General features: G+C 34.6%; 1 protein-coding gene across 4 annotated transcripts; it reads right to left on the reverse strand.

Annotated features, from left to right (window-relative positions):
- Window positions 1–458: 458 nt before the first annotated feature.
- Window positions 459–22,544, reverse strand: LOC106074754 (oocyte zinc finger protein XlCOF6-like). Of its 4 annotated transcripts, none has more exons than XM_056019625.1 (9): window positions 20,778–22,544; window positions 19,493–19,639; window positions 16,683–16,762; window positions 16,206–16,311; window positions 14,280–14,356; window positions 9,365–9,574; window positions 4,439–4,618; window positions 2,531–2,621; window positions 459–2,376 (listed from the first exon to the last, which is right to left on the reverse strand). In XM_056019625.1, the coding sequence occupies exons 2-9, from the start codon at window positions 19,503–19,505 to the stop codon at window positions 1,250–1,252; spliced, it is 1,884 nt and encodes a 627-aa protein (XP_055875600.1). In that variant the 5' UTR covers window positions 19,506–19,639; window positions 20,778–22,544; the 3' UTR covers window positions 459–1,249. The 4 variants fall into 4 exon arrangements, with proteins under 4 accessions (XP_055875600.1, XP_055875601.1, XP_055875604.1 ...); XM_056019626.1 differs by having other exon boundaries at window positions 16,215–16,311; window positions 20,778–22,542; XM_056019629.1 differs by lacking the exon at window positions 9,365–9,574 and having other exon boundaries at window positions 16,215–16,311; window positions 20,778–22,541.
- Window positions 22,545–24,361: the final 1,817 nt, after the last annotated feature.

The raw sequence follows: 24,361 nt of genomic DNA on the forward strand, positions 1-24,361 counted from the left end.
TAATGTGAATCCAATCACTGAAAAAATATTACAGTAAAACACAAAATATGAAATTACAAAAAAAATTAATTAATTAATGCTATGCTACTCTTTTTGATCTTAAAGAAAGCCCTTGAGTAAGTTGTTTGTAGCATAATTATAACTAATGGAACAAGTTAATTTATAATTATATTGCTTTATTCGAAAAGAAGAATTAGACAAGAGTAATAGTAATAAGAATCTTTTTTTTTAAGAAATATATATTTGCATTTTTTTCGTTAAAAAAAGTTTGTACATCTTAAGAGTGATGTCACACAGTCTACACTGCCATAAATCTGGCCCTGTCTCTAGCCATTTCAAGTGAGTCAATGTGAACTACATGTCAAGTGACTATTGCTCTAGAGCTAATGAAAACCAACAGAGATCTGTATTTGGAAATGTTTAATTGATGTATTGAAAATACATACAAATAACTGCAACCTACCGGTAAATATTTTTAGTCATGTGTCACAAAAGCTGAGTATGCAAAAAAAAAGTAATAAGTACATTCCAAGAAATTCTATAAACCTTTTCAATAGAACATCTTGTTTGTTTAAGAATGCATATTAACTTTTAATATAAAACTGACACAAAATATACAAGTTCTACTCTGGCACTTTCCTGAACAAAGATGTATATTATGCTGTGATCACTAATGGCTAGTTCCCTTAACCTCCTTCAACTAATATGATTTGACAAAACTGTTTATGTTTGTAAGATAGAATAAAAGCTCATAAAATATATTGGATTGTAAATAAACCCTGCAACAATGTATTTATGTAATAAACTCACTTTTGTCTTGCATATGTGTCTATGTGATAAAATCATGCTTCAAATTCCTAATAAAAAGTTTAGGTGAAATTTATTGGAAAAATGATAAGTGTTTTAAGTACCCATATGTACTTAATAATATATCAGTATATTTTTATATACTTATTTAGTTTCTTTAGGTTGACTTCTTTAAGTTAACTGTAAATGTGTACATTTATGATGTTTCAATAAACATAACTGTGTAAACTGTTTTCCACAAACAGCCCACTGAAATAGTTTATCCTCAACATGAGTTAATAAATGTTTCCTCAGCATTTGCAATCTTGTAAATTTGTTATCACACATGCAACATTCAATAATTTTTTCTTTTGACTTTAATTTTGAATAGTAAGAACAACTTTTATGATGTCGTCTACAACATTCATCGCAGACAAAGAAATGTGGATGTATTGCCTGACTGTTAACATTTATGTCTCTTTAAAATGCCTGCAGTTTCAAATAGTTGATCACATTTATCACACATCAACTGTTGTCGAGTATGCAAGAGCTGATGTCTCTTCAATGAGAATGATGATGCAAAACTTTGACCACAAACATCACATAGTGGTAAATGTGATTTTCCATTTTCTGTTAAAAGTTTTTGTTTAGAACTGGTATATATTGAATCTGAGTGTTTTCTACATTTATGTGATAAACAAGAGTTTTGATGTTTAAAACATTCACCACAAATATCACATATAAATTTTTTTCCTGATGAATGTATCAGTTTATGACTTTTCAAAATGTACAGCTGTGAAAACTGTCCGCCACAAACATCACAATGAAACTGTCTTTCTCCTGTGTGTGTAAAGACATGGCTCTTTAAACTACGCAGAAATGTGAATTTTTTAGCACACAGGTTACAAGCAAATTTTTTTTCTTTAAATTTTGAATTTGTGTGTAGATTCAAATAGCAGGTACAGCTTTTATTCTGCTGGTTTTGATCACATTTATCACAGGGAAATTGTTTTCTTGTATGTATGAGCTCATGCTTCTTTACACAATATGGACGTGAAAACATTTTTCTACAAAAACTACATGCATATTGTTTTCTTTGTCCTGCATCTTTGAAACTTTGTCTTAAATCATTGTGTTTTCTAGATTTATGACTTCCCAAACTGCTTGGCTGCTTAAAACTTTCACCACAAATGTTACAGACAAAAGGTTTTTCTGATGAATGTACCAGTTTATGTCTAGTCAGGAAATGTGACAGTGTAAACTTTCTATTACACACATCACATTGAAAAGGTTTTTCTCCTGTGTGTGTAAAAACATGTATTTTTATGGAATTCCTACTTGCAAACGTTTTAGCACAAATGTTACAAGTAAATCTTTTTGCTTTAGAGCGCCGATTCAAATAGCAAGCACAGCTTTTATTAGGTTGTTTGCTAATTTCACACGTCTCAGAGTCTGTTTGAGTGGTGTCTTTTCTTTGGCACATGTTTATAAGATTCCAATAATGTTCTGGATGTTGATGTTTCAGATGGGATTCAATGTAAAAATGAAAACTGACAAAAACCAAGGGACAGAAATTACAGTGTAAATTACCTGAAATCAAAACAATCAAAAATATATTAGCCATTTGAAGCATCATAATATGAGAATATTAATCTCTAGAAGAAGTCAATTTGTGCTTAGAGCTATTGTATTGTATTAAAATGAGCATAATTTAAATAAAAGATTTAAAAATTTAAATTGTTACCTTTCTGATTATCTGCTTGTTTTTTCTTGCTCTGTTCTGATTTCTGTAGAGGGATGCCCAATAGTTTGGCATATTTGTCTCCATAATATACCTTTTAATCAAAAACATTGTTTAAAACATTTTTTAATATTTGAAATGTAATAAAGCTTGATTTTAACTCTTTCTCTCCTAATTGACTTTGCCAATGTTGATTTGACTCTCATTAAACTAAATTGGTTTTTGGATTTATAAACTTAAATTTGCATAGTCTAAAGAGAGCATGCATTCTCCTACAATTCAATACCAAATAGAACATTTTCTGATAACAAACAAAAAAAGTTTTTGAAGCTTACTCATAACAGGATAGTGAAATAAATACAAATGAGCAAAACGAGTAATACTATCGAAATAAGAAAAATAATTACAGAGAGAAAGAGCATTTAAGCCTAGTGTTAAAGCATTTTCTGTTCAATATTGTTCTTTTACAGCTCAACAAGGTAAAATTGCTCAATTTTAACTTTGCTCTGTCATAAAATGATATGTCAGTCTTCATTTTTTTTGTTTGCATGGGTATGAATTATTTGGTATTGACAAGTGAGCTATATTAAATGAAGTCCATTTTGGGCACTTTTCTTTACTTTTAAAAGATGCCATTGCTGCTGATGAAAATTAATTTGAAATCCTGTTACTGGCTAACATTTCATTCATTTTTTTGTATTCTAGTTCTGCAAATGTAATTGATAAAGTTAAAAGATGTTGAACAGAATGGACACGCTAGGGCACACACATTTTCTCAATTTGAAGGAATGTCTGTAATTTGTAAAATAGGATAATATTCATTCAAGTAAAATTCTTTTTTAAAAAGTAGATCCTTTTTGTATTAGCATCCCCCCATAAGGGGAAAAGCCACTATTAGTATCTATGTAGTCGGTCTGCCTGTCACATTTAGATCTCGAAAACTAGAAGGGCTATTGAAAGTTTTATTTTACCATCCTTTGTGACTTGCTCAAACTTCCAAGCTGAAATTGAGGCAATTACCATAGCATTACAGACAGTCGAAAACAAATTATATGAAGGAGTACAATCACCATCAGATATTGTAGTCTTTACAGACTCCCAATCCACTCTGCAAGCACTTAACAACAGCACCTCAAACAGCCCAAGAGAGTTGACAACACTAATTGTGATAATCCATCAGATGATGTCAAAATTAAATATCAATATCACACTACAGTGGCATCAAGGGAAATGAAAAACACTTTGCACATTGAGTATTTAGTGGATCACTTTGCTTATTTGTAAGAGAGATTAACTCAAGTGGTGGCCTACTAGTTAATCATTCCAGTAGTTCAGGCCACGCGGAACAAACACAGTTTGGGAAACACAGGTATAATTCAAGATAAGGGGTATGAATAATTTTGTGTGCTGAAGTAATATTGTATAATTCAAGATAAGGGGTATGAATAATTTTTTGTGCTGAAGTAATATTGTATAATTCAAGATAAGGGGTATGAATAATTTTGTGTGCTGAAGTAATATTGTATAATTCAAGATATGGATGATTATTGTGGCTCATCTATTGAACTATGCTCCTTATATTAGGATTAAGTTGTCAATGTCAATAAAGTTCAAGTATTTAGGAGTCCAATTTATTATGTGTACTACATTAGCAAGTAAGAAAGTAAGTAATTGTTTGTTGCTCAGTCTCAGTAAAAGCTTTGCCTACAATTTTCCTATAAATAAATAACAAGTCAAATGTTAGTGACAATTAGAACTTTTGCATAAAATGCAAATTCATTGCTCAGAAAAGTCTTCAGTAATTTAAGTGCTACCAGAAAGAGTCAATGGATTATGGCCCTTACCTGAACTAAGGAAATAATATTGCCGACAAAGTAGCTAGAGAAGGATTCTTAATAAACAAACACCTACTAGAATCTCTGTGTTTGGCTGTATAGCTTTAGGAGCTATAAAGTAAATTTGTCCTCTGTGTTGATAAGCTTGTACAGATTGTTCACCTTCACTTCTGGAACAGTTAACAAATCTCATCCAGTTTGAGTTGCTGGGATCATCAGCATTAACAAAATGGGAAGCTTTACCATTTTTGTAAATCTGCAAGGAACAATGGAAAACAAGACTTTTAGTATTGTGGGAAAAAAAATATTAACCATAAAATATTTTATTCAGTGACAATACTAGATAAAAATGACTTTTTTTTTATCATTAAGATTTTTTGGGTGTGTGAATGTTTTGTATGTAAGCTTTAATTATCTTTAAAAAGATTTTAATTATTAATGCAAAGAATATGAACTGTCACAAATATTATTATACAGTGTAAATTTACTGCAGATTTTTCTTATCTAGTGCCCTTTTTATATAAAAGTCATTCAATCCAGTACTTAAACAATACTTCCATCTTATTTAGGTCGATGGTTAGACCAAATGAACCAGCAGCAAATTTGTTGTCAGTCTGAGCTAAAGGAGCACAATCATCTGCATAGAGAATTCTGTAATGATAATTTCTTTGGTTTTATGTGTTGATGCTGACATAGATGGATTCTTGTAAGCACTGCACAACTCCCAAGAAAATAAAAAATAGAGTTAAAGCAAGTACACACTCCTGATTTACACCATTTTCTTTGAAGAAATGAGTAGAAGGTCACCATTGGTCTCCATGTTGGGCATTTGGACAATAGTTTGAAATAAAATTATGAATTTAATGCTAGGATGTATATAAATAGATAATGAAATAAATGATGCATCCATGTTAAGAATAGATATCTAAAGCTGGTAGTGTTTTTGGCTGCATTCTAACAAAACAGTGGCGGAACAAATCTTTCCTTCTGCTAAAAAGATTTTTTTATTTGAGCCAAAGTGTGGTTCTCACAATCCTTCGACATGGTTCTCAGACATAGATGCTAGAAAGAAAGCATTTTTGAAGACTTTTTAAAATGGTTTTACCAAAGATGCCTATACTCCATACAATGGCAAGATTTCACTACGAATAATGATTTAGCACAAGATATAGTTGTTGTTGTGTACATACCACCGACGGCTGACACAGCGACTGCGTCGGAAATAATTTTTGATGTGCTTCACAATGTACAATCAAAACACCCGGACTCTGTTTGTATCGTAACTGGAGATTTCAACAACCTAAATATTGACAACACACTTTCAAACTATTGCCAGTATGTCTCCCTCCCCACAAGGCAGAGCAGAACGCTCGACAAATGCTACATAAACATTAAGCAGGCTTACAAATGTAAAAGTTTGTTCCCACTTGGAGAATCTGACCATGTATTACTCCATCTTATACCAAATTACAAACCTACTCTTAAAACTACAAAGAGAGTTATAAAAACCGTCAAAATGTGGTCTGAAGAGGCTGTAGAAAAACTATGAGGATGCATTGAGAAAACTAACTGGGAAATCTTTCTTGAGAACTGTCCAGACATAAACGAACTAGCAGAAACTCATATCTATCATTCTGCAAGGAGTTAACAATTCCAACAAAAACAATACAAGTCTATGGAAACAATAAGCCCTGGATGACCAAAAAAATCAAACACCTTATTACTGAAAAGAAAACAATGTATAAGGCTAGCAACGAAGAGTTTATAAATGCTAAAAATAAACTGAGAAAAGCAATAATTGAAGGGAAAAAAACATACAAAGAAAAAATTGAGAATTTCTTTGCCAAGAACAACTCAAAACAATGCTGGGAGGGATTAAAGAAAATAACAGGCTGCGCCTCAAAACGAGAACAAATTTTAGTGGCTGATGATGAGAAATTCGCCAACGAACTAAATTATTTTTATTCTCGTTTTGACAAAGAAGATTTTGTTGATCTACACAAAGAACTTTTCAACACTCTGTCCAAAGGAAAACAAGAGCCCTTCGTCAATTTTGTAACTGAGGAAGAAGTGACCTTGTTATTTAAAAGAGTAGACGTAACAAAAGCTTCTGGACCAGACAAAATTAGTGGCAAGCTGATCAAGCTATGTGCGGAGCAAATTTCTTCTATCTTCTGTCATATCTTTAACCAGTCATTGCAAACGTGCGTAATTCCAAACATCTGGAAAACTTCAGAAATCATACCAGTGCCTAAGAAACCAAAAATAGATTGCTTAAATGATTTCCACCCAGTAGCACTAACACCTATTGTTATGAAATGTTTTGAAAAATATATGCTTAAACAACTTGTAGCAAAAGTCAATAACAGTCACCAATTTGCATACAAAGCAGCTAGAGGAACTGAGGATGCCATTCTATTGCTTTTGGACCAGCTTTATAAGCATCTCGATATACCCAAAACATATGCACAAGTCCTCTTCATAGATTTCTCCTCGGCTTTCAATACCATACAGCCACATCTAATGATAAACAAACTGAGTAACTTAAATGTAAGCCCTTACTTACAAGCATGGGTTCTAAACTTTTTAACCCAACGGCCCCAGTATGTTAAAGTCAACAACACCAAATCGTCAACTCGAGTACTATGTACGGGTGCTCCACAAGGTTGTGTACTTTCTCCTGTACTATACACTCTTTACACTAATGACATAAGAAGCATCTATGACTCAGTTAAACTCATTAAATTCGCTGATGATACTGCCATAGTCGGTCTTATTTCAGGAGACGAAACTCAGTATCGAAGCTCGATAGAAGAGTTGACAAACTGGTGCACCGACAACTTTCTAGAACTGAATGTAACAAAAACTAAAGAACTTATAATAGATTTTAGAAAGAAAAAACAAACTATTCGTGAACTGCAAATAAACACTACATCTATAGAACAAGTAAAGGCATATAAATATCTAGGCGTTATCATCAACAACAAGCTTTCATGGGAAGACCACCTTGGAACTCTGACAAAGAAAACAGCCCAGCGACTCTTTTTTCTATACAAACTCAACAGTTTTAAATTAAACAAGAAGATCCTTGAGACATTTTACGGCGCGACTGTACAAAAGCTGCTAACATACGGAATAAGTTGTTGGCAAGACAACGCCTCATCTAAACTGTTGCAAAGTCTAGAAAAATCATTAAAAAAGCATCAAAAATTACACTCACAACATTACCACATTTAAAGGAACTTTTTGAACGAATGAAAAAATCTTGGAAGACAACGGCCACCCGCTCCATCAGAACTACGCCAGGTCGTCGCGAAGTGGGCGACTGCTGTCAATCAAAACAAGAACGGAGCGGTACAAAAACTCATTCGTACCTTACTCGGTCAGATTCTATCACCGCCACTCATTGATCAGGGAACATGAAATGCACCAAGATACCTGTGTGTAGTCGCTGAATGAACTCTTTCTGTTGTGTCTGTTGTATTTATGTGTATTTTTCTGTTGTGTTGTCTTTATATGAGAAACGAGTCCTTGTAATCACAACAAATTTCCGTAAGGATCAAAAAAGCAGTCTTAGTCTCTTAGTTCAACAGCATCAAAGACATATTTTTGTGTGTTAATTTAAAGTTGGGCATCATAACACAAAGTCCACAATCCAAGCACTTTAAAAACCAGCCCAGCTGTCAGTTTCCCCTAAATGGCAGATGAAAACAACCTATTAGCAAAAGATGAAAGAGACAGCTGGAGAACTAGTAGGGCATACATTGGAGACAAATACAAAAGCTACACCAATGAGAATCATAGACAATGAGAATTACTGGCAAACAATGTCAACCTTTACAGTGTCAAAATAAGTACAGCATGATTTGCGTAGATATACTGCATTCTTAAAAGTATTTGGACTACACACCTTAGAAAATACAGCTAAGAACTGTTGAAACAAAGGTGTGGTCAGTAACCCAATTTATGCCATTTCAGTTTCTGGTGTGAATATGAGAAGGGAGGGGGGTGTCAGTTTGCCAGTCTTTATGCCTTGCTAGCAGACAAAATGTTATGTGAAAAAACACAAGATTACTTGTTTTAAGTTGGAATTTTAAAACTGTTTGAATTATTAAGAACCAGGTTTAACCACTTTTTTATTAAAGAGAAAGTTGAAAAAAACAACAACAATGAACCATTTTTTATTTTGGCAGAAATTTAATTTATGAGAATTTGAGATCTGTATTTCAATAAATATGTATCACAAGAATGCCTTTGTTTTGTTCTTTTTGGTCCAACCTAAGCTTCTTTCTGTATGTGGTGCCCATATCAAAAGTTGATGATAAGAAGTATTTCATTTTATATGTACATGATGATAGTTCATTTTTTATCTTAAAAAGAGTGAGTTTCTAATTCAGCTAAATTACTGTAATATTTGCTCTTATCTTTGGTTTAAAAACTTCACCACTCAGTTCTATGCGAGAGGATCAATCCTAAGAAATTGTTCTTTATTTAAAAGCATTCTTTAAGTGACAACTTATATTGCCCTCCATAACACAACCATAACCATATGTGTGTCCAGCTTTCTCATTGGGATCTTTTACATTAGACTCAGAATTGTCTACAGAATCATACTCTGATATAAGAAAAAGTAAACTACTGGCTTTAAATGTTGCTAAAAAATTGATGGATAAACTTCTCTTTCATTCAATTGTTTGACTACTTTAATGTTATTCCTTAAAGTAAACTACAGAGAGGCATGCTCTAGAAGCAAATGGTTTCAGATGAAACGGAGAAAATAAACTGCTTCATTGTTGTGGCAAGTGAAATGGTTTAACACAAATTTGTGAATTGGATGATAATTTAAGGACTTTAGACCAAAAATATGATTTAGTGATTCTTGTATTTATTTTTTTGTAATTTAAAAAGTAAGCTTGAACAAGTATGAGTTTGTGTTTGTAAAATATACCAAACTTGTAAGCTTGTGATACTGGTGAAATATTTAATTTTTATAAATAATTACCTGCCAACTAAACCCAGTCTTTTCAGCTTTGATTTTATTTTTTTCTATTTTCCCCAAATATGGTCCAAACCTAGTTCTTGAAGGAAAAAGCTTAGTAGCAAAAACACCTAGTCCTGCCTCTGGTATTTCTGAAGACTTTATAACCAATCCCTCTGGTAATGTCTTCTTGCTATAATCTTCATCCTCACCTTTCCTACTATCAGAAGGAACCTACAAAGAAATATATATATGTGCACTGATTGCTACATAAAAATAAAATTATATATATATGATTCTGTCTGTCCAAGGGCAGTGTGAAGCGTAGCTTAACTTGTTGCCACTGCTGGCTAGCATCTGTGAAAGGGGAGCAATTTTGTAAGTCTCTCTTGCTAGTACATAGCCTCTCCACAACAAGTCCTATGCAGTACCTCCTCGTGGTGACAGATGGAAACTGAGGCTGTGAAGCATCAGACTAATTTGCAAGGATCTTGGAGGAGGTTTGGCACCAAGATGTGAGGCAGGCATGGCCCATCGGCAAGAGGACACGCCCTGCTGCCCACAAACCAAACCCCGAGCCATAGGTCAATAGCCGCACTGCCCTGTGTGGGTCCCTGTAAGGTCTAAGGCTTCTTGAAAACCCTAACTGAAAATCCGGTCCTTGAGCCCCATAGGCGGGGAGACAGTAGTAAGACTACTGCTCTCTGGCAAACTACTGCAGCCACCTGACCCCAAATTGTGATGGCTTGCCATCCCTTTGGACCCGGTCAGTATGGAAGAGAGGCGTGTGCTGACGTGTGGGCAGCCCAGCACTTGCAAATTTACCACCCAGGCTTTCACCCAGCAATGGAGAGGTCACTCCATCTCTGAAAAAAAACACGGAGAGTGGTAGTTACCAGTGATAAGTTCCTAGCTGATAGGCGTAAGCTGGAACGCCAGGGACCACTCTTGACGGTAGGAGGGGTTTTTAAGCCTCACTGGATAGCTACTGCCCGCCTTAAGCCGAGCAGCTCTCGGAAATAAAGTGCTATCCCGCCACAGCTTGTCGCACCACTGAGTGATGGTGCTAAGACAAAATCAAAAAGCAAGCTGCTCACCCACACCTGCAAACATAACCAAAAGAAAACCCTCAACATTAATGTGTTTTGCAAGCTGGCACATACGGACAATGTGCCCTGAATCAATACTGACCCTGAACTCGTCAACAACATGTGTCAAACAGCTATCATCGACAGAGAACATAGCAGACTAACCATTGATGTGGTCTGTCTGCAAGAAACCAGACTGGCAGACAGTGGATCTCTTACAGAAAGCAATTATACATTCTACTAGCTAGGAAAACCAAAAAAAGCCCCAGAATACATGGCGTCAGGTTCGCAATAAGAAACAGTCTTGTCCCCTGCATTGCGATGTTTCCCATTGGAATGAAAGAGTAGCACACATAAAATCGCATCACCGCAAGGCAAAGTTAATATAATCTATGCTTACTCACCAACCCTTGCTGCAGCGGAAGAGGACAAAGACAGATTCTTTCAAGCTCTGGAGGACATAATTAAAAATATTCCAAAGTCTGAGCACCTCTATATAAATGGAGACTTATGTGCCCCTCACAAGTAAACTCTGCACTCTATCCAGAAGAAATGAAGAAATTAATTGTAGATAAAATAAATGAGAAATGGACGAGCTCCCATCCAAATCACAAGAAAGATGATGCTTACTATAAGCTATCCCGACAAGACCAACGTCTAATCTTTCGACTCAGGACCGGACACAACAGAATGCGACAGCACATGTTCCGGAAGCTCAAAATTGGAACCAGTGAACTCTGCCCATGTGGAGTATCACCAGAAAATGCCATCCACGTCCTCCAAAACTGCTCTCTCTACCAAGAGGCCCGTATAAGACATTGGCCCCAAATCACCCCAATAGAAAGAAAACTATATGGAGAGCTCCCTGATTTGGAAACCACTGCGCAGTTCATCTCATGTATTGGTCTAGTCATATGAACACTCCAACATAACAATGAGAACGATGAAGAAGAAGAAGAAGATTCTTTCAAGCTCTGGAGGACATAATTAAAAATATTCCAAAGTCTGAGCACCTCTATATAAATGAAGACTTAAATGCCCCTGTAGGTGATGAAAATGATGCGTGGCCAAAATGCTTGGGACCTCATGGTGTTGGCAAAATCAACGACAATGGCCACAGGCTACTCGAGTTCTGTAGCTCTCATGAACTGTGTGTAACAAAAACATTCTTCTCTGGCAAGGAACGCCAGTCTCTTGGCAGCACCCACGCTCAAAAAGGTGGCACCAGCTTGACTTCTGCATCACTCGAAGGATGGATCTGAAGTGTTATCCACACCTGCTCATACCATAGTGCGGACTGAAACTGTGACCATTCACTAGTGCTAAGCAAGTTGAAACTACTTCTCAAGAAGGCATATACTTCCACTCAACCTAGAACTAGGAGAATTAACGTCAACCATGTAGGTGACCCAGAGAAGTCTTCACTCTTTGGCGAGCTCCTGAACAGTTCAATCCCCTTGATAAGTGATGAAGAAGACATCTCTATCAGAAGAGAGAAATTTAATCTACAGTTCAGCAATTACCGCCTTTGGGCCTCAAAAACACAAAAATGTAGACTGGTTTGAGGCGAATCTAGCACAGATGGAACCTTGCATTGAGAAAAAGCAATCTGCACACCTCACTCACAAGACAAACCTAGTTCAAAATCGTTGCAAGCCTTCAAAACTGCAAATAAAGAGGCGAAACAAATGGCTAGACAATGTCCTAACAACTTTTGGAGGGATACCTGCAACAGAATTCAAGACAGTCTCTACTTAGGAAATAGTAAAGCTCTGTTTGATGGCATTAAAGCGGCCCTGGGTCCAACAGTGTCTAAGCCAGCCCCCATTTTATCAAAATCTGGAGAATAAATTACAGATCAAACCAAGCAGCTAGAACGATGGACAGAACACTACCTTGATGTCAATGCCACACAGAATACAGTAGACGATGTTGCCCTGGCTTCTCTACCAGATCTTCCAGTATTGGAATGCCTAGATGAACTACCGAGCCTTGGTGATCTCAAAAAAAGCAATTAACTGCATGAAAAATAGAAAATCTCCAGGGAGTGATGGCATCCCAGCAGAAGTAGTTAAGGTCAACGAATAACTCCTGCTCCCTGAACTCTATAATCTCCTCTGCCATTGCTGGGAAACAGGTCATGATGCAACTATAGTCACAATATACAAGAACAAAGGGAATCAGAGTGATTGCAACAATTGTAGGGGTATCTCTCTCCTCAGTAGAGCTGACAAAATCTTTGCTAGAGTGGCACTATCCAGGCTGCAAGTGATAGCTTCTAGAGTCTACCCAGAGTCTCAGTGTGGATTCAGGAGTGGTAGATCCACCATAGACATGATATCCTCACTACAACTACTGCGTGAGAAATTCAGAGAGAGAGACAGGCCCCTTTACATCCTTTTCGTTGATCTGACTAAAGCCTTTGACATGGTCAGCAGAAGTGGCCTTTTCAAACTCCTAAGGAAAATAGGTTGCCTCCCAAACTACTGAAGTTCATTGAGTGCTTTCATGAGGAAACGAAATGTACTGTCAAATTCAATGGAGCCCAATCAGCACCTTTTGAGGTTTGCAGTGGTGTCAAGCAGGGACGTGTGCTCGTACCTACTCTGTTTGGCATATTCTTCTCCTGACTACTGCATTATGCGTACAATGACATCAACAAAGGTGTGTTTCTTCATGCAAGATCCTCTGGAAAACTATTCAATGTATCAAAGCTGCGGGCAAGAACCAAGGTTAGGAAGATACTTATCAGGAAACTCCTGAAAGCTGATGATGCAGCTTTTGTGGCTGATTCTGATATTCAGCTTCAGTCCCTGGTTGACAAACTATCTGCTGCTTGCCAGAAGTTCGGCTTAAATATTAGTCAAAGCAAGACTAAGATACTAGTTCAGAACACAAATACTGCACCTCAAGTAAACATTAATGGCCAACTACTAGAAATTGTTGATCACTTTTGCTATCTTGACTCCATCATATCCAACAATACTCTACTGGATAAAGACATTAACAACAGGATAGCCAAAGCAATGGGCACCATGTCAAGGTTGCAGAAAAGAGTGACTAACAATACTAAAGCCTTAGTCTACTGAACCTGTGTGACCTACTCATGGGATGAAAAAAAGCTGAATGTCTTCCACCTCCGATGCCTAAGGCGGATCTTTAAAATAAGGTGGCAAGATAAAAAAAACAATGAGGAAGTGCTATGAAGAGCAGGGTGCCAGGACATCCGCTCTGCTATCAGCAGCAGACGCCTTGGCTGGCTTGGCCACGTTCGAATGCCAGTAGGTCGACTTTCACAAGACATTCTGTATGGCGATCTAATAGAAGGCAGGAGAGCTGCTGGTTGCATACTTTTACAGTTTACGAATGTATGCAAATACATCAAGAAGCTCTTCAAAATCGACACTAGCAGCTTGGAAAAAGTAGCACTGGATAGATTCACATGGAGAGAGAGCATAAAGGAAAGGTCTTGTATTGCAGATGCCATACAAAACAGGAGCAGAAAGAAGGGTGAAAATGCAACGGCACCTGGTGATACCACAGCTGTGTATCAAGGATTGGCTTCTTTTAGTCACACAAGAGGGTTGCAAAGGGAAAAGATAATATCTCGAGACGTAAAATGACATATATACATACAAACACTGTTATTATTGGATAAGATAGTAAGAAGATTCAAAGACAATACTTTGAATTTATAATTTTAAGAAAAATATTGAAATGATCCTAAAAGTTGGAAGAAATGTGATGCAATTGATATATTTTGAAAGAGACCACTTTCAATATTGCCTATTATAATATTTAGACATTAAATACTGATCTCAGAGTCCCAAAAGATAAACATGTATTCATACCACAGCATCTGGAACAATGTTAAGTCCACCATATTCTGGCAAATTATCAACATATTCAAGATAACGTTCTTGAGAAACTGCAACAAAGATTACATGATATAATCATTAACTTGAATGTTAATATTAAGGATAATACTTTATTTGGGTAGAGTAACTGTCAGCACTAGTCACTAGTCTATTGTTCTCCTGTACCATTTTTTTTTTTTACAAGTGCTCCTAACATAAGATTGAAGTTTATAATTATCATTTACATTACTTTAGTTCTGCAATACAGCCATATCTCATTAAAGGCATATAATATGTTATAGCTTTTATATAGCGCTACTTTCATGCTTATAGCATGCTCAGAGCGCTATGGTCCAATCTCATTCGTAGACCAGTGGGGGGAGGGGGTATCTGTAAACTCAGTAAACACAACTCTGCCTGAGTCGGGTGTCGAACTTCGAGCCCCCTTCATAGGTAGCCAAACCAAGCCAAGTTCAAGCGTACTAAATCTCTCGACCACGCTTCCCACTATAACAATATAAAGTACACAAAAACGTATCCACTTTCAGACCTTGTGATCTATGAGGCAGATGATGAGAAGGATAACTGTCATGTGACAGCACAACAACCAAAGTCCTTTACTTTCGACAACTTATGTTGGATTAGAGTTAGGTGGACTCGGGGGCAACCTAAGAATCCCATATTTCAAAATCCCAGCTTTCAATGAGAGTCGAGCCTAACACCCTTCAATTTGGAAACCAAACACTTTACCACTCAGCCACAACACCCCCAAATAAGATCATGGCTGTGGAATCCAATCTTTACTCCAAATGCCAAGTACATTCTAGACATGTAGGTTGAACCTGATTTCCATTAGCTCTGATTTTCTTTGCCAATAATTTTACCATGTTAGTAGCTTTGATTTCAAAAATTCCAAAAAGGAAGTTACATAAAGAGCAGAAGACGTGAGTTTCCTTATGATCAATTTCAATTTTCTCAGTATTTAGTAGGATCATAGGTCATGAAACTATATTTTCTTATCTATTTTTGAAAGGAGAGTATTTCCTTGATTTATTAAAAAATTATAAGTTACAATTAGTCTACTAAGCGGTCTGCTTGTAGACTGCCAGTGTGTGACTATTTTTTGAAGAGTTTAGTTTAAAATGTATCTCTAAGTCATTTATCTAACAGAGAAAAAACTCAGTAGGAGTAATACATTTTAATAAGCAGCAAAAGGTTTAAATCCTTCTGCACCTGAAGATAGTTTGTACTGCCTAATGGAAAATGGAACAATAACACTGCAAATTTTTTGTTGATACTGAAGTCATTAATTTTCTAGTATCTATACAGAAAGGAAACCAATCTTCCCAAACCATCAAAAAAAAAAAAAAAAAAAAGATTTCTTACCAACAAAAACATTTTTTTTAATTCTTAAAAAACAAAAATATAAAAATTTATCATTTCTTACCAACAAAAACATTTTTTAAAAATTTATCATTTCTTACCTACAAAAATAATAACATTTCTTTATCCAAAAACATAGAAGGAACAAGACAAAAAAAAAAAGATTACAAAGATGGTTTGTGATCTCACACTACCTCAGAAGTGGACCTCCAAGGATCCACCCATGGGTATTCTGTTTGGAGAACAATAAAGGAAAAAATGTATGTTTCAATGTTGATTGAAGGAATATTTTCAGTACCGTATATTAAACTTTATGAAAAAAAAAAGATTCAAATGAAAATGATAAAAAGTAGTCATTGCACCAGAACTTACAAGCTGCAAAATATGAAATAGGATTTTCATTATCTTTTAAAGTTTTTCACATCTAAACACATTAACAGGCGAGTGCTAAAAAAAATGAAACTTTCCTTTACTGACACCAAATCAACAACAAAAAATTGACTACATAAGAAAAGAAAAAAAAAATTTTAAACATACATATATTACCATTATCACCAGGCAATGCCATACAGCTGGTGTTTAAGTATTTCTGTGTTTTTTCTATAATCTTACTTTTAATTGATTTATTCTGCACCCTGTTTGACTAAAAAAAAAATAATGAAAAAAGTTGGATTAATATTAGACTAGTGTTTGCACTCGATTTAATTTCTGATTTTTTTTTTGTTCAGCATAACTTCTGATAATTAGATCAAAACAAAAAAGTTATGTAATATCATTATATTGTATGTCTAACAACAGCCATGCAGCCTCATTGGCATAGAAAATATGCATCTGCTCTTTTATATTTTTCTAAAAGCTTTCACCGCGTACTTGGAAAAATGAGACAATGAAACATGCATGTCAATGAAACAAAAACTAAAATGTTTACTTATAAGTTCTCATTGTATATCAATTGAATTTTTTTAAATACAAAAAATGTCTTAAGCTAATGGTATAATACAAAGACAAACTTACTTCTTTACAGGAGTTTGCTGACTTCTGTTTTTTACTTGATTTACATTTTTTCACTAAAGAAGCCAAGGTATTTTTATTCTCTTCATGAAAATAAAGAATTCATGCATGAGAAATGTTTTATTGTAGACAAAAAAATACTGCTTTATACTATAAGTTGCTATGTACCCACTATGCCAGTCAGAATATATATACAGTGGAATTCACATAATTCAAGCTTGCAGAGTGTGGTTCTTTCAAAGTCAGTTATCATCAGTTTATGATTACTAAAATAAAACATTAACAACTTTGTGCAATGTACTTTTTTTATTTCATCCACCCAAACAAGCCAACAGTCAATCCTTCAGTTTGCTGATATTGATCAATTTCTTATATAATATTTTCTGTGTGTGCTTATAGTACCTAACATGGTGTTGAATGTCCAATTCAAGATAGATGTGCCTAGTGAGGGATAAAAATGACCTCACCCTCTCTCCCACCTATGCACATACCAATGTGTTGTAATCACAATCAATTCCTAAATCACTATTTTCTAAGTTTTATACAAAGCTGATCGGAATTTATTTTTTTGTCCCAAAACTCAAGATACCACATATAGCATGGAATTACCTTTAGGGAAAAGCTATTTTGACTGCTGGATTCAGCAATAAAAATATGTGTTAGTTATGTTGAAATCAAAATAATATCTTTAAATACCATACAATAAAATTTGCTTTAAAACACCCATTTCACAAAAATATATGTTAACATTATTTATATACAACATTTTACTACTACTACTAAAAGCATATATCATGATATCCTATGATTAGTGATGGGCAAAAGTTAACTAAAAAGTTAGAAACTTTTAGTTTAACTAAAAAAAAGGCCATTGTTTAACTAGAAAAAAAAAGTTTAGTTAAAATCATAGTTTAATTAATTTTTTTTAGTTACTAACTAAAAAGTTTAATTAAAATTTGTCAATCTTTTCAACATGTGTTCAGGGTTGAAACGCACTCCCTGTTTTCTGGTCATGTGATATCAATAACTTTGATTATCAAAAAAAAAATAAAAATGATGCAGTTAACAACTATTTAGATTTTAGACAGTCTGCACTTGAAGAGGGTAAAGTAAGATCCGGGTAGAAGTTATGGGAGTAAATATTTGCACTTGAAAGTAGCAGTATTATAAAATGTTAAACATTTTTTGCCAAAAGCTTCTATGCAGTATTATGAATGAGGTTGTTCCGAATTTTTTTGTGAGCCACGTGGAGGTGTTTAATTTCTGTTTATAGTGGGAATCTGGTTTTAATCAATTCATTTGAGGCAAACAATATTTTTTTAACTGCAGGAACATCAGGTAGGATTACACCCTTTTATAGTCTTAAGACTTATTATTGAGATGTATTAAGTCTAAATCAACAGCTAGGCCTATATAGATCTAAAAACATTAGGGTAACCAACTCAAGAAAAAAAATCTTAATCCACACCCTCTCTGACCATAAAGTAAATAGACTGTGTCAAACTGATTTTAACAACCTGGTCAGCTCGACATATACATGACCACATGTAGGCCTAGTGTACTGTACGTGTGTAGTCAATAATACTGTAAGACCACCCTGCATTAAGCGTTATGCAATAGTGTTTGCTTAATGTGGAGAGGTCAGACAAGAAAATAACACACTGGCGTGGCTAGTCAAGTATGTTCGTAGATATATCTTTACACTAAAATAGTTATACACTCTCCCTGCCCAGAAAGTAAATATTGTGTCCAACTGATTTTAACAATCTGGCCTGATAGACATACACGTGTAGGTCTATATAGTGTACTGAGTGTTAAGTTCATAATGACTTGATTATCCAGTTTTTTGTTCCCTTGCGCGTTTAACGGTTATGCAATAGTGTTAGTTGTATTTTTAGTGGTCAGACAAGAAAATAGCACATTGGCATGGTTAGTCAAGCATGTATTTTACACTATAAAATAGTTATACGGGTCAAATGTTTTAAAAACTCCAACGATTTCGTTTCTATTTCTTTGGATACTAGATCTAAATTTGAAATTCTAAATCTATGTTATTTAATGAGATTTTAAACTTTACTAGTATAAGTAAGATTTTCCATTATATAATAAGTTAATATATTTTTTCTTAAAAGAGTACCATTATGTTCTAAAGGTTTTAATTCAAGGCAAAAATACAAGCACACATATTTATTTAGACATATTTTATTTTATTGTGCATTAACGTTTATGTAAGAAACATATTCCTTAAAACTGATTTTATTATAGATAAATATTACTAGAATGTTAAAAGAATAAGATCGAACCGTAGGCATACAGTCGAATGATTATATCTATATAGGTCTAGTTCAACCCCCCCCCCCCCCCAAAAAAAAAAGTTTGTTATAGTTTAATTAACTTTCTTTAGTTTAGTTTAACTATCTTTTTAAATTCATGATAAACTAATAGTTTAACTACTTTATTTTAGTTGAAAACTAATTTTAGTTTAACTTTTAAAAGTTAGTTTAGTTCCCATCACTACCTATGATAGATAAAATCTAAACAAATCAAAAAACTTTTGAATTCTACAAAAATTATGTCTTCTATGCTTAAAAATCTTATCCAAACCTATTTTTATTATATATATGTAGGCTATATATTTATTTTAATCAAACTATAAGCCTTGATTTTCTTTGATTTACACAACTTAATAAATTTATTCAACTCTTTTAACAAGAAACAGAAATTAGTTACAAAGGAATACAATAGTTAGTTTTTTTTGTTGTTGTTGTTGTTTTTTTTGTTATATTCTCATGTTTGCAATTTTTAAGGATTACCTGCCATTGTCATAACCTCATAGTTTTTGTCTCATGCTGATTAAATGTAATTTCTTATAATCTGGAATTTTCGCTATTTCTTCAGGTCTGAAGAACTCTTAACAGAAGTCAGTGTAGAACCTGAGTTTTTTATTTCAAGCTCCATGGCTACAAAATATAAAAAACAAAAACAAAATTATTAATGTTAAATTGTAATTATATGCATACATGTATATACACCCTCTTTCCTATAGATAACAAGTCTGAAAGGGATACATTACTTTATTTATATATATATATATATATATATATATATGTGTGTGTGTGTATATATATATATTTTATTATACATATATATATATTTATAGGCTATATATATTGTTAGGTGCTTCTGCAGTGTCTAATGAAAATAAACCAAACGGAGGTAACACCCAATGTAATATGTAATCCAATAACACCAGCGAAAGGCTGAAAATCAATATAAGTTAGTCAATGCTGGTACTGAATGTCAAACAAGTTTAATAGCAATGAATGGAACCATCGAATGTCAGCTAACTCTCTACAATTATAAAAGGCCTCATATATTTAATGCGTCCTGGAAGTAGTCTGTTTACGTCGGCTGATATTTTGTTCTGTCTAAAACCTATCCTTGTTTTTACTTGTCACGTCATTGTCTCTAAGTCAAAACATCCCCTATTTCTGAAATAAATAACTAATTCCTAATCGTGCCATAACAATATATATATGTCTATAAGTTACCACTGACTGACTGATTTATCAAGATATTTATTAAACTGTCACACTGATTCGCATGAAATTTCATACAAAGATACCTTTTACCTCAAAGGCATTTGCTAGGACCAGTTTTATCAGATTTACAACTTGACCACTGAAATTTGCACAAATATGCAAACTTTCTATCATACCTTTCTATTTAATTTTCAGTATTTCCCCAAAAAGCTGAATTCTTTATATAAAGCATAAAAAGAAATAGCACACAAATCCCGTATTTTTAAAGCATCTTTTAGAGTATTTTTCTCATGATTATAGGATGCAAAAAAAGGTTAAAACTATTCATAGATGTTATATGTAGATTCTAAAGCTGAATAGAGTGTGGTGAAATGTCGATCAATCTGAGGATGCAAAAAAAAAGGGATGTCTTTGTGATAAGAATTTAAAAGATAACACACAGAGAAACCTAATGCAGGCTTTATTTCGCTAGAACTCCATATAAATTGACAAAAGTTAATTACACAGTAACACACTAAAGTAATGTTGTGAACACATTCTCAGGATGTTACCTTACCTATCCCTTAGTCTGTTGGACCGTTGGGGCAGCAAGCAAGACTTGTCGACCGTCTTTCTCCATTCCTCCCTGTCTTCTGCCTTGTTTAGAACCTCTTTCAATGGCAGGCCCGTCCATTCTTTTATGTTGCCTTCCCATCGCTTTCTCTGTCTGTCTCTTCTTCTTTTTCCTTGTACTGTTCCCTGAAGGAAGGTCTTTGCGAGCTCCAAAGATCTTGTAATATGGCCATAGATTTTGAGCTTGCGTTTTTTTCACTATAGTTAGCAGGTCATCATGGAGTTCGATCGCTGCAGTAGCCCTGTCTCTAATCTCTTGGTTTGTGATGCAGTCTTTGAACGTGATATCTAGGATCCTTCTGTATCATCTCAATTCCATTGCTAGGATCCTCCTCTCTAGCTCTGCAGTCAGCGTCCAAGACTCACAAGCATATAAAAATGTGGCCATGACCAGAGAGCGCATCAGTCTGATTTTGGTGCCGAGGGCTAAGCCTTTGTCTTTTCATAGTATTTTAAGTTTTGAAAGGGCTGCTGTGGACTGTACTATTCGGTAGTCAGCTTTTCACCTCTTTTAAAGCTCTGTTAGCTATTGGTCATAATTTGTTTTTTTTCTGCATTTATTTGCATGCCATATGCTGCAGAAGTCTTGTCAATGTGCATCACCAGGTCAGCTAGTTCTTCTGTCCCTGCTAGGCCATCAATGTCATCTGTGAAACGCAAGTTAGTAATTCATCTTCCTTCAATGCTTACAGTACCTTCATAGCCCTCGACAACATCTTCCATTATCCTTTCAAGGAAGATATTGAAGAGTGTTGGTGAAAGTAGGCAGCCTAGTCTTACTCAAACTGTGGTTTTGATATTATTGTTGAAGTACACCGCACTGGTAGCATCCTTGTAGAGGTTCTGGATAACTTTGATTATGTTTTTATTAATGTTGTACTTTTCCATTGTCGCCCAGAGTGCCCCGTGCTATACTCGATCGAAAGCTTTCTTGAAATCAATAAAGACATGGAAAAGATTCTCTTGGTGTTGGAGAAATTTTTACACTTAGTATTCTGAGGTTTAGGATTTGTTCTGTTGTGCTGCAACCTTGTCTAAAACCCGCTTGTTCTTCTGATATGATTTTGTCTGCTATTGGTTTTAATTGATTTAATTTAATTTTTAACAGTACTTTGCTGGGATGGCTTATGAGGCTGATGGTGCGATAGTTTTGACAGAGTTGTAAATTGCCTTTCTTTGGAAGAGTGATGATGGTTGATTGGGTCCAGGGTTTGGGCCATTCTTAAATTTCTTCGGTGAGGGGATCATAATTCAAAGAGCAGTTGTCTCTTCTCAGTAACACCTGATAGATAGCCAAGTGGGGATAGATATCCTGAAGGATGATTTCCAATTGAACCAAAAAACTCTTTTGTCACAGATGAATGTGTGTATACATGTATAATCTATTTTTACAATTGCATGAATGACTGGAAGTATGTTAGTTGTCAGAGAGAGTCCAGCTTGTGTGATATGCCGTAAAGATTATTAAAGTTTCTGTGTTTGATTGAGTGTTACTTGCTTATTTGTAACTACAGCTGAACCAGGAACACCTAGACGTATTGAGACCGAAGGTAGTTTCTAGCGAGATATAAGTATAAATATAATAAAGAAGTTGTAACATCTCTCATGTGGAGATTCTTTCTAGAGCTAGTAGAATGACATAGACACGCATCTCTTGCCAGCTAGGGGATCTGGGGAACACTGTTAGTTCCCCTAGAGGTGTATGGACAGAGTCCTGATGTTCATAATTATTTCTGGTATTTAAAAAAAATAAAAAATTGCATATTCTGAGATGTCTACAATGCATCATCCTGCTACTCTTCTATTAAAAATTATAGGTCAAATACCAATCTGCTATTCACTGGAGCTGACTTCTAGATAGTTTTTTTATTGGATAGGGAAGGTTTACCACAAAACCCCTTTTGGCTATGCTGATGTAACTGAGTGATTGTAGCTTTGCTTTTCATTTTGTTGGAAAAGGGGTTTTAACCTCAACCTTCCCCCCCCCCCCCCCTTGGCTACACTCATGGAAGTTAGTGGCTGTAACTTTAATTTTGTTTAAAAATTAAATTTGAAGGGGGATTTTAACATCTATACACCGTTAGCAATGATTATGAAATTCGGTGACTAGTTTGCTTTGCATTTTTTTAATTAAAAAATGTGAGTTTTAGAATTGTCAAAATAAAATTCTAGATCTAAACACTCTGGAGGGGGTTTTAAACTCAAAAACCCCATCGCGCCATTGGCTACACTCATACTAGATCTAACTCATACTCATAGAATTTGTTGAATGTATTTATATATTACTATTTTTATTGGAAAAGGGGGGGGGGGGGTCAATTTAAAAATCTTCATTAAAATTAGTAATAAGTCAAATAAGTCTATAGAATATAGATCTATATTATATAAAGTTTAAATTATATATAGATTTAGATCATATATGATATATAAAATAATATAATATAGATCTATTTATTTCTGAGTATGACATAGATCTACTATGATGATATGATCATCTAGATCTACTAGATCTAGATATAGCATCTATTATGATTATCATTATTAATAATTAATATTATCTAGACTAGCTCTACTCTAGTAGGCGGCCTGTAAAAAAAAATCTGGCAACTTCCATCACATCGTCCTTTGACTGAGTGCACATAAAAAAATTTAAAACTTCTTTTAATATTTATAAGTCTAAATCTATTAAATAAACTTAAAATAATGTGAACCAGTCTGCTTACTCACTATTTAGATCTAGATCTAGACGTAGATCTAGGCATAAAGGTCGAAAATTATATGAGGGTTAGCATCATAGTGTCATAGTCATAAAAACTCGTGAAGGAATTTTCACATATCTTCTTGTCCTAATGGACCTATTCTGACTAAAAACAAAGCCAGATTTTTGTAAATTAAAATATTTTGTCTAATTATGGCAGTTCCGCCTATTTAAAAAAGAAAAATAACTGTCAGATGTAGATTTAGCTCTAGTTTTAGCTATGGATTAATTTTAGAAGGAAAAAATGTTTTAGATGTCTACATATAGATCTATATTAAATTTAACTGATGTTCTGTATTGTCACCCCATATATTTCCTTAACGCCTTCTCTTTTTTTTTTTAAATCTCTTATTGAATAATGCCTATTGCAAGAAAAGAACATTGAATTTAGAAAATCAAGCAGTAGACCTAATGAAAATGACAATATTTAAGACATTTGTTTCTCTATTCCTCCCTCTCTGTCTCATTCTCTCTGTTTCTCCCTTTGTCTGTCTTTCTCTCTCTTTCCCTGTGTCTGTCTCTCTCCATCTCTCTCTCCCAGTCTCTGTATTTGTCTCTGCCTCTCTCTCTATGTGTGTATATATCTCTCTTTTTCTGTCTCTCTTTCCTCTCTCTCTGTGACGTCTCTGTCTATCTTTGTCTCCATCCCTGTCTCTCTCTTTTTTAGCGAATTGATGAGGTCAAGTAGCTGGTGAGACTTATGTGACCCGTATTATTTGGCTGCACACTGGACAGGTTAAGCCAGCTGAATCTTGTGTCATTTGTCATGA

Source organism: Biomphalaria glabrata, chromosome 2 (assembly GCF_947242115.1).
Source record: "Biomphalaria glabrata chromosome 2, xgBioGlab47.1, whole genome shotgun sequence".
In the NCBI taxonomy this organism is placed as follows: domain Eukaryota; kingdom Metazoa; phylum Mollusca; class Gastropoda; family Planorbidae; genus Biomphalaria; species Biomphalaria glabrata.